Source organism: Onychomys torridus, chromosome 7 (assembly GCF_903995425.1).
Source record: "Onychomys torridus chromosome 7, mOncTor1.1, whole genome shotgun sequence".
In the NCBI taxonomy this organism is placed as follows: domain Eukaryota; kingdom Metazoa; phylum Chordata; class Mammalia; order Rodentia; family Cricetidae; genus Onychomys; species Onychomys torridus.
The window spans coordinates 3,657,270-3,669,299 of NC_050449.1; the positions used below are offsets into that span (position 1 = coordinate 3,657,270).

The window sequence follows — 12,030 nt, forward strand, 5'->3', positions numbered from 1 at the left end:
CCAAAGGGGTGGTGTGGGGTGGGTGGTTTTTTGGTCTTTTTATGGGTATTGGGTCTGGGATAGTTTTCATTGTTTAGGAGGGTTGGTTACAAATTGTTGTTAAGGGTTAGGAAAAGGGCTAGGAAAAGGTGCCTGTTTAAAAAAAAAAAAGAAAGAAAAAAGAAAGAGACAATTACTAGTTTTAAATACTTTACATTCGATTGGATTGTTTTATATTGTATACAAATTATTATTGATATTGAGATTATTAGAATATATCATACACGTATTTCTAATCTTGCTCGAGATATTGTATTTATACCATTCATTTCACAATGTAATGCAATTTGCTAATCCTTGAATATTAGTATTACCAACTATTAGGATATATAGAAGTGAAAGTTAGTGATTAGAGATTACAATTGAACTTGTAGTCATATTAGGTGTGTTTTCAAGATTAAACAGATATATTTTAGATAGACAGGTCATCTTCAAACCCTTCAGAGATCTACAGAATATGGCATTTAAAATGTTTTAATAACTTAGGAATTTTTCTTTTTTGCTATGACTATGAGACATGTTGGCCCCTGGCAGTACCAATCTACTTCAGAGAAAATATGGGCATTGAAGAAACTGCATATGGAGTTAACTTTCATTGTGCCAAAAGTTAGCCACTGGACAACAAAGTATCCTTGAATCAACTACTGACAAACAGGACTGACAGGACATGAAACAAAGGACTACTGATTCTTGCCAAAACATGTGTGGTTGCGGCTTTAACAAAAGGCATCTTCTGAAGCCAGGACAATATGGCACCATCCCTGAAGTGAGTGGCCTTTTCTTCGCAGGCAGCTGAACAGGGAGTGGGCCGATGGCTTCTGATGTGCAATGGAACAGCAGAGGAAACAGTTATTCTTGAAGAATAACTAAGCTCACCCCTCTCAATAGTAGACTGGCATTTAATAGAGCGTTGCGGAGAAGAACGGGGTGCCGAGATGAAGCCACATATACACAGCCAAGAAAAATGGACAGCTGAATTTAAAAAAAAATCAATAATTTCCAGAATATAAAATCCTGAATCATGACATGACACTAATGAAATTCAGGTGTTTCTGGTACATGGACTGCTCTCACCAAATGTGAGGTCAAACTGTTGACCTTATATACATCCTAGTTCACAAAAGAGTACGCTAAGCCTATAGGCTGAAGATGATGCCCCAACACTGCGGAGAAACCTCAGGTGACTGTCCAGGCAGCTGGCTGTTTCTGTCAACTCACATTTTTTTTTTTTTTTTTTGGAAGCTGCTTGCATGCATTTCCTGTTTTTATTTTTTATTAGGTAGTATTATTTCCTTCTTGGGTCTCTGAGGGAGTTGAAAATCAGTTAGTTATAATTATCTTTGTTAAGGATTTCAGAAAAACTCACTAAGAGCTGTAAGTGTATAAATTAGAAAGACGTTATAAGACAGTTCCGTTAGCAATATAAGTTAGGATAGAAAGTGAATCAGGTACATTTTGGACTTACCAAAATAGGATAGATAATGGGATTATTTTCTCTGAATTTGTCAAATGCAAATGGACTAGACATTATTTAGGTATTTATTGTTTGTATATATGGTATATATAGTTACTGTACTTTTGTATATAGTTTTTCTTATATTAGTCATAACTTTTTCCTTTTTTTCTTTTTATTAAAATAGAAAAGGGGAAATATAGTGATATTTTATTTGTATTGAAATGTGGTTTTATTTATATGTTAATAAAGTTGCCTTGAGGTCAGAGCAGGCCAGAGCAGAAACTGGGTGGTAGTGGTGCACACCTTTAATCCCAGCACTTGGGAGGCAGAGCTAGGTAGATCTCTGTGTGTTCAAGGACACAGCCAGCATGGCAGACACACGCCTTTAATCTCAATAGCAACCACAGAAGACCTGGAGGTCTGTACAAACAGGCAGTGATGAGGAGGTCATGTGGCTGGGTTTACAACCAATGAGAAAACAGAACAGAAAGTCTATAAAAAAGATAGGACACACAGAAATAGCTCTCTTGTGGAGAGGAAGAACAGCAGAAGCAGTGAAGGGTAAGGTTTTCCGCTCTTGCTCTGACCTTGTGGTTTTTAACTCTGCAATTGGTTCCGTGTTTCTTATTTAACAAGCCAGTTACATCTACAAGGTGATACTCAGCAACTTAGAGTACAATGATGACATCATATGATGCTATCGGATGGCATTTCTCTTGATCTCCACATCACAGTTTAAAGTGGGAAGCATTCACACTGATGAACAGCTCAGAAACCAGACACCTTGGGAAAAGCAACTTGTAGGTTCACAAGACTACAACTGGCAGCCTGGGTATTTTGTCCCAAGCCTTGGCTCTTGCCACCGTGTACCTTTCTCATTATCATACTGAACTTTGAAGTTGCCATCTGAACCTCAAATATAACCATATGTTTTTAGAAATGCCACTATTTGGGGTATTGTTTTTCTGAAACATGATTTCATGTTGGCCTTGAAATTGCTATATATCCAAGAGTGGTCTCCTCATCCGCCTGCTAGTGCTAGGATGACAGATGTATGCTCACACATCTGGCTTTTATCTTACAGCTTAACAACAATAAAATGATTTCTATGTACAAAGGCCAACAAGCCCACAGTTTAGCTGATGAAAAACTGTAAAAGTAACTTCAGTAGTAGGCTCATTTTAGGAAGACCATTTTGTTCCCATCCGCCATGTGAAACCTTGTCAATCAGAAGCCATAGGACAATAGTGACACCAACTTAGGTTCCTGGTCCTATTTGAATACTTAGGTCTAGTCCCTGCTTTTGGAGGGAGGGACTATCTGGACTTAGTCCTCTTGTCCACATCATCAGCTCACTAGTGTGTGTCCTTCAGTCCATTCAAGGCTGCAAAATCTCTGTGGCACAAATGAGGCCAGGGGAGGCATCTGGGTACCAAGTCCTAGAGTCTTGAACCCACCATGGCAGGGCTTGTTCTCAGAAGGGGACTAAAGGGAGAGACATGACAAAGAGAAGCTGTCCCATGGACCAGGATCTTTAAGGAGGATCTGGAGTGGCCTAAGATCTTATGTTCATATTCTTTTGACCAAAAGGCAACCCCAAGAACAACCTATAGAGAGGCAGAGGTGCAGTGTTGGAGATTTTGAACATGCTCAGTCAGTGAGTTCAATGTTGTAGTACGAGAGCTAGGGAGTAAAACTTGAGGCAAGTAGTGACTTCTAACACAAAGACTTGTGCTTTATAAATACATGGCTCCAACTTTGAGGGTTATAAGACAATCTTGCTAAAAATTCTATTGGGAGCAGAATTATCTATGGTTAAATAATAAGATAACATCTAAAATACATAGGTGTCACTGATTTTAAAAATTAAAAAAAATTGCCTTAGGCTATAATTGGAATCCATTACTATTTCCAAGTAGTTTATGTTGGTATCTTGTCTTCTGAACTTTTCATAGAACTCCTAACGTTTACTGTATATGTGTACATGCAAGTGTGGATATGTATGTACAGGTATGGGACGTGTATGTGTATGTGCAGGCCTGGGGTTGACATCAAGTGTTTCCTGTAATCTCTCTCTACCTTATTATTTTTATAAACATTGCTTTTTTCCCCCAATGTAATAATTCTATTAATTATTTTGGAATTCCATGCAAGGTACTGCATCACATTGCTTCACTTCCCATTTCCCTCAGATCCACCCTCCCACCACTGCATACCACCCAAACAAATAAACAAAAAAACACCAAGTCCAATTGTGTTTCCCATATACTCACTGGGACATGGCCAAACTCCCAGTGGCCAGACCCTTAAAGAAAACTGGGTCCTTCCCCAAACCCCAACAGCCATCAACTGTGAAGAGCTACACTTCAGCATCTTTATCATGGTTCCTAAGGACTCTTTTCAATAGCTTCCTGTCTGGACTTTGTCCTTTTTTTAGCGGCGGTGTGTGTGTGTGTGTGTGTGTGTGTGTGTGTGTGTGTGTGTGTGTGTGTGTTACAGAAGCCTTCAAGGTCTCTCATTTTCAGTATGAGTCTGCAGTCATTAACACTATTGCAAAAGAAGCTTCCTTGCCCATAGCAGCCAGCAGCAGCATGGATCATGGACTTCCCACAAGGTTCTGGGAGGCAGGACGGATCATAGACTTCAACACGGTTTTACAAAACCTTAGGAGGCCTTGAGACCTTAACATAACTGACTTCATGATGGAAGTGGCATTCAGGCTATAAAACTCAGCACACAGACAGCACCACCTGCCAAAACTAAAACAAAAGCCTAATCCACCAAAATCCATTGTTCTAGGAAGTCTCTAAATGCACTAACCTTGCTTTTAACTTTGGTAGTTTCCACTTCTGGCCAACATATGTCAACCTGGAACATGTTTTTTTTTTTGTGCTTAAAAACTCACCCTGAAAAAGGGCTCAGGACTACACTGAGATCAAGAACACCTTGTGTAGTTGTTAGCCAGCTAATGAAGACTTTCTATTGGCTTAAATCCATATCTGAGCAGCCTTCTCTGGTGGTAGCTTTGAAGAAATAAACCTGGTCCCCAGCAGCAGCATGGACCTCAGACATAAATACAGTTGCCAGCAGCAGCAGCAGTGACCATGGACATCACCATGACAAGAGCACAGACCATGGACGCCAACATGGCCTCCAGCAGTAACACAGAAGTCTTTCCAGGAGACTTAATCCGGAAAATGAACCATTCTTCACTTTAGGTATTAGTCAGGGTGATCATGTGGTTAGACAGCACATGTGTGTATGTGTGTGTGAGAGAGAGGAGTGGGGGAGGACCTGCATAAGCTCTAGGATGCTCTACACCACCCTGCCCTTGGCACTGGTCCTGCTTGTGGTCTGCCAGCTGCGCTGCAACCCTCAACACTCCCCTCCCCAGCAGGGTGAGCAGTGCAGTGGCAATAGCATCAGCCGCTGCCACCACAGCTGTGGAGTGGCAACACCAGCCTAGCAGGCAGGCACACAGGGCTGTGGTGCAAGGACATGCTCCTTTGTCTGCTGCAGCTGTGCTCCCCACACCTGTCACCACCACTTCATCACTAGTTCCCCTCCACCGTTCACAGCCCCATTCCACCATCTGTTTTCCAATTCTATGAAACCACTTTTCCAAAGCATCTTCCTATAAGACCTGGGTTCCCCCAGCCCTGCCTCCCCCCAGTCCCCCTGCACGCAGATACTGTGTGTTCTGCAGGCTCATTCTCTGCTGCCCAGTCTCCCCTCTGAAGCCTCCATGGGTCGGTCTCTCAGACTCCTCAGGCTCCCAGGGCCCCTTGCAGGCTAGTGGCTGCTGCCACTTTGAACTCTCTCTCCACTACTGATTGAGATGATGGACTGCCATTGAACTGGAGCTCCCCCATTTAGCTACACTGGGTGGCCAGAAAGCCCCTGCCTCTGAAGCCGCATGCTGGGATTACAGGCATATGTGGCTATGCCTGAATTTTACATGGGTGCTAGAGATTATATTTATGTCCTCATACTTGTGTGAGGACAAACTGTTCTGATAAATCCATCTTCCCAGTTCCTAACTTGCACTCTTTCTTCTAACCAGTAAGTGATCCACTTCTAAGAAAAGAGAGACACTGAAGATTAGGCTAAAACCTTTCAATATTTAGAAAATGTTTACTTTTGATAAAGTTTCACTGTGTAGCCCAGGTCAGCCTTGACTCTGTAGCCTTACTCTTAACTCCCCCCCCCCCACCATCCCAGACAGGGTTTCTCTGTGTAGCTTCACGCCTTTCCTAGAACTCACTCTGTAGTCCAGGCTGGCCTCGAACTCACAGAGATCCGCCTGCCTCTGCCTCCTGAGTGCTGGGATTACAGGCGTGCACCACCACCGCCAGCTTTACTCTTAACTTCTAAATGCTGTGATTATAAGTGTGTGCAACTGCCTGACTCATAGTGCTGGATTTTGACATATTCTACTTTCTTGTTTCTGTTTTTACTTTCTAAGGTTCCAAATGCCCAAGTCCTTTCTGAAATAGTGTACAAGAACTGGAGTGGGAGAGGGGGTGCATTTAGACACCACAGAATCAGAATAAATGATCAGAGAATAATATTTGGGCCAACAGTTGGTTTTTATCTGTTAAAAATATAGCTTGACAATCATATCTATATGCATAAAAATATGTGTAGGTCAAGACCTCATTCTCAATAAGCTCACTTAGTTTTTCCTCTACTTGGGTTTACCTTTTGTCCTTCTATCAAATAGTCATTGGAATACATTTAGTTTTCAGTAAGAAAATTTCAGTTTTAACATCTGTATGGACTTTAGATGCACCTGAGTGTTTGAAACCTGATTGGTACACTTCTATTTAATGCCATAGAGGGCCTAAGTATGGGCAAGGAAATCACCTCTTCACCAAACTCCAGAGGTTTTTTGTTGTTGTTGTTTTCTTTTTTATGTTGAAATGTTAGAGAACTCAGTTTCATAATGCACAGCAGAGCAGTTAGAAAGTCATTGTTAAATAAAAGTATGTCAAGCAAAATTCCTTACGATCCTTTTTAGTAGCAAAAGGTTTGACTCCAGAACTACACACAATTGTTCTCTTCAAAGCAGAAATGAGGCCTAGGGATGCTGTCTGCCTCTGCTGGGGTCCTGGGATGCTCTCTGCCTTTGCTTGGGTATTTTGAATTCTTTGTCAGATTTACATATCCTGACTAGTCATCTTCAACTACCTTACTCAATAAACTCATTCTTTTGAGGTTGAGGTTGATTTAGGGAAGCGGTCTAAAATTATTTTGAAACAAATTTGATGACTGAATTGTCTAAAAACAGTAGTTATTGAGTTCACAAATACATAGACTCCAAGATATGAGTGATACATATATGTAGTTGAAAAATAAGGAGAGACAGACAACCTGTTGAGACAGACTGAGATCCTCCTAGCTCAGCCTCCCAGGTGCTGGGATTAATGTCATGTTCCACCACACCCAGCAATTTTCTTCTTTTTAAAAATCATGTGTTGCAAAGTGCTAATGCAGTCTTGCAATGCATACCTAATGACTATTTGGTGGAAGGGCAAAAGGTAAACCCAAGTAGAAGAAAAACTAAGTGAGCTTATTGAGAATACAGCCTTGAATTTCTCATGCTCTGTCTTCTGTGAAGGACTCCGTGTGTTCATGCCTTCTCCAAATGAGCAGCAAAGGATGCTACTCATACTTACTTTTCCAAACTGGAAATGAATGCGTGGACATAATGCAAGTGGCTGGTGCAGGTGAGTGCAGCGTGTTTGTCCTTTCCTGCACTAGTCCCTATCTCTCTTGTGGGAATTAGAGGAGAAAGTCTCAAAATCAAATCCAAGCATTTCCTAACATTTAACATAGAGTCCCATAACTCCTACATGTGTGTGCATGTGCACATTTTGAATTTTCATTCTACAAAGCTCAGATCTAACCTCAACCTCCCCCATACCATTCCTTTGTAGAGGAAAAAGCAATCCTTTCTAACTCTGCATTTACATGGGCCTTTGCTGTCTCTTTACCACCTACATCAGCAGTGGAATGGCTTCAGACTGTTCCTTTGCTCAGACTCTTCATTTACAGTTACTTTGGCACCTACTTGTCGGCTGCAGTGACAAGAAACAAGCATATGACAGTGAGTCTATTTACGAAGATCGGGGTGTATTTTGTGAGTCCCTCACCTTTACTCTTAGCATAGTATATAAGATAATTGTATAGAAATGTGCATTCACAGGGGTTGGGGATTTAGCTCAGTGGTAGAGTGCTTGCCTAGCAAGCACAAGGCCCTGGGTTCGATCCTCAGCTCTGTAAACAAACAAAAAAAAAAAAAAAAAAGAAAAAGAAATGTGCATTCACTCAATAAAGTGATGTAGCAAAGTGCATCAGAAGCAATGTATTACCTTCTGAAACCCAATTTGTTCTTTGATATCTACTCTGCAATGGTGCACCCAATTCCCTCAAACATTCCCATTACAATGTACAGCAGAGTCAGCCAGATCACTGTAGGACAACCAGGCTTCTCCTGCTGGCCACAGACTTCAGTGCTGGTTGGCAGTTGAGTGGGGAAAGGTAGTGTTTTCTGACCCAGCCATACAAGCTGGTCCCTTGTTGATGCTGCAAGCTCAGGACTCACTGCACAGATGACTTGTGATCTAGGCCTTCTTCTGTCTGGGAGTACCCTTTATAGATGCTGCAGCAGTTTGAATGAGGTACCCCCCCCCCCATAGGCTCATGTTTGAATACTTGATTCCCAGTAGGTGGAACTGTTTAGGAAGGATGGGGAGGTATGGCTTTGTTAGAAGTGGTGTGTCACTGAAGTGGGCTTTGAGTTTTCAAAGACCCATGCCATTCTCAGTGTGCTTTCTGCTTTCTGCTCCCACACCTTTGCTCTGCCATCACAGGCTCTCACCTTCTGAAACCATAAGCTCAATTAAACACTTCACTTCATGAGTTGCCTTGACCATGGTGTTTACCACAGCAACTAGTACTGATGCTCACAACACACACCAAGGGTATTCTCCAGCTTGCCCTGCAGTCTGACCACACATGGTGTCTGTACCTTCTCTAGGGATGTCTTCTCCCAAGTCTGCTTGTTGCATTATTCCCCTCAGCTCCCACATTCTCAACTGAGTTCTGTTACATCCTATAACTATGTTCATCAGAACTTAGCAAATCTTCATACTAAACCTCCCCTGTTCAAATCAGTGTGGGCTGTGGCTTTTGTCTCCTTCAGAACTAAATGGATACAAATGATGACATAATGAAAACTTGTATTTTTAAGTTTTTCTTATTTCCCAGAAATTTCAAAATCACACATGCGTTGAAGCGTTTAGCCATACGGAATCTCACTGACCCTTAGAAACAGATAGTAAACACGCACCTGTGTGGGAGATCCAATGCTGACTGCTCGGTGCTGCTTTCATCTTCCCACGCTTGCTGCCCTAGCTCCTGGGCTGTTAAGTTTCTGTTTCTTGAGGGTTACTTTGAGATACTATTCTTAATTCAGTCTTTTCCTGTTTATTTTAGCCTTTATTTCTCCTCTCAGTAGGTAACTTCTTTTTGATGATAAATGCCAAGTGTGGGGGATTTGCGTCAATGACAGAATTGCTCACTTACCTTGCATAGGGTCCTGATTTCATTCCTGATACTGGAGGAAGATGTGAAACAAAACAACAAAACCCAATAGTACTGGCTCCAGTGCAGACACATATATAGTAGACTAGAGTGCTATTTTATACCTGTCTCCCAGCAAAACACAAGTCTCAACCCTTAAGAGTTGTTTGTTCCAAGTGGACAGACAGCTGGACATAGCTTTGGGCTCCTGAGGTGTCACTCAGCTACAGCATCCCTAGTTTCTTTGATTTTATGGAGTCTTGCAAAGCTGAAACAACAAGCTCCAAAGGACATATAAAAGAGATTAATCTAAACCAGAATCTATATTTCCATTATCTGCATCCTCATGTGAATTTTTCCTTTTTACCCTTAAAATATTATGTACTGCATCATGTAATATACTCAATGAAATGACATAATGTTAATTGTTAAGATAATTCATTCATTGTTCAATGCTTAAAAGCAGAATGGTACATATATTTAAAACTATAGAAGACTAAAACAACTATATGCAATTATACAAAATGAAAGCCAAAATATTGTTGATTTCTTGAATATAGTACTTTAAATCTTAAATAACTGAACCACTGAAAAAGTAAATTTCTTCATAAAAATATCTAATGCCACCAAATACCCCACTTTATTATAAAATTCTTTAAGGTCCACAGTGCTGGTATTACACATTTATTACAGTAAGAACCCACAGAGATCAACAACAAAAAACTAACTGCAGATATTCTGAACTAACATTTCAGACTGACCACATGTTCTGTGTAAAACTTGGCAGGAACTGTCACTTTGCTAAGCTGTCCTGTGTTGCCTTCGATTTACTGATTTTTAAGAAACAGCGCTGCCCCACACTGGATCCACTGGTCCTGGTGGCCCCCACAGGGAACGTCGATGTTGGTCACCACACGCTCCCTCTCGGCACTTGTATAAACAGGCAAAGAGATGCATTCATCAGGGGAGTATGGACCATATGCACCCTGTTCCAAAGAAAACAATGGTCTAAAATTACAGCATCAAACACAGACCTTCCAATTACTATGTTTATTAAATATTAACTTACATTTCAAGTAAAGATTACTATAATAAACTCCTATATCCCACATCAGTTCATTCACACCCAATCATGGCTCCTTTAAAAACTTGCCTAGGGCCAGGCAGTGGTGGCATACAACTTTGATCCCAGTACTTAGGAGGCAGAGGCAGGTGGATCTCTCACTAGCCTGGTCTACAAAGTGAGTTCCAGGACAGCCAGAGCTTTTACCAGAGAAACCTTGTCTGAAAACAAAGAACCATCACAAACAAACAAACAAAAAAATAAAACCTTGCCTTGGGACTGGGAAGATGACTCACTAGCAATCAAGAGGATCTGAGTCCAAGTCCTTAATAATTACACAAGAGTCAGACATATAGCAGAGGCAGTTAATAGTTCCAGTGCTCCTAGGGAGACAGAAGAATCCTAGGAAGCCCAGGCCGGCTAGCCTGCTGTATGCATTGGTACACAAGAAAGACTCATCATGGTCCAACCTCTCCAATGTGCCCAACTACATTTGTGTTCTCTCTCCTCTCCTCTCCTCTCCTCTCCTCTCCTCTCCTCTCCTCCCCTCCCCTCCCCCCCCCACACATTAAAACTGTTCTTTACTGGAATATGCTGAAAATTAACTTAAATAATTTTAAGGTTTTATTTTTTTGTTTGTTTGTTTGTGATGGCTCTTTGTTTTCAGACAAGGTTTCTCTGGTAAAAGCTCTATAAAATATAAAAGTACAACATTTATCTTACTGGTACTCAAGCTGTCTTTCCTTACCCAGTAGCCATCCAAGTTGGGTACTGAGTTTTGGGGCCTTTGCTGACATAGCTTCACTGTGTCTCTAGTGTGTCATGCAACTTCTCTCACAGAAGTCAAGTCAATGATTACTGAGATGATCCCTGGCCTCTTTCAAGAGAAATACCATCAAAGATCATCATCTTGTTACCAGGAGTGGCTAGTCACTCACAGTGTAGAACTTTCCAGTGAATAGATCTCAGAAATAGGCATCCTTTTCAAAGAAGGATTTTCAAACAAGATCGTAATGGTGCTTCCAATTAAAATCTAACACCAGTGTTTAGACTGAACTTATGGTCTCATTCAACCAATGAATTATTAGTGTTTTGGAGTTGGAATGGAATTTAAGTGCTAAAATGGACTATTCTGGAAAGAGACATTAGATTAGATTAGAAGCCCATAGAGAGGTTACCCATGGTAAGCACAGCCCATGAACATTAGCACATAAGCATGGTTATTATCTTTCAAAATAGGCATGATCATTTACATAGGCATGGTTTTAGGATAAGGAATACTTGTCTAGAAGCTAAATATTTTGTTCCCTAGGTCAAGGGGCATGTGACCCTTGCATATGCCATGGGAAATTGGAGCTTTATTCATGTACACACTTTATTCTTTGGACTGTTATTTCTACCAATTCTGAAATCATCCAGAAAAATCATCCTTTTAGCACCTACTGCCTGTAGTGGATGATGCTATGACAGATATAAATAAAATAGTTTTCTTTCATGGAAATATTTTTTAAAATCCTATTTTTAACTCTTAAGTGGGCATTATATAAAACTTCCTTAGCTTTTCTAACATGAGGATTTTGCTGAGATCCTTGGTCTTTGATGTAAGTTGCTTCAGGCTCTTTGACATTTCTGAATTTTAACCTAACACACATACAATAAGACTTGTGCTTTATGCAGGTCATTCCACTGAAAGAATGCAGACCACCTGCCCTGAGCCTCCTTGGTCATCTCCAGTATATGAGTATTGTCAGGTACTCAGCCTTCCATGTGACAATGCTCTGTGCTCATGGTGCATCTGTCCCAAGGCTGAGTGTTCCTACACAGAAAAGATGCCCTTCAGTGCAGCTTACAATTCATTTTAAGAAAGACAATTATCAAATATCAA

General features: G+C 41.0%; 1 protein-coding gene across 2 annotated transcripts in view; it reads right to left on the reverse strand.

Moving 5' to 3' along the window:
- Positions 1-9,138: 9,138 nt before the first annotated feature.
- Dync2h1 (dynein cytoplasmic 2 heavy chain 1) overlaps positions 9,139-12,030 on the reverse strand; it is a 229,691-nt gene continuing 226,799 nt past the window's right edge. For both annotated transcript variants that reach the window (XM_036192145.1, XM_036192144.1), the window contains exon 90: positions 9,139-10,068. In XM_036192145.1, the coding sequence (XP_036048038.1) occupies positions 9,910-10,068 (159 nt within the window). In that variant the 3' untranslated portion in view covers positions 9,139-9,909. The remainder of the gene's footprint in view (positions 10,069-12,030) is intronic.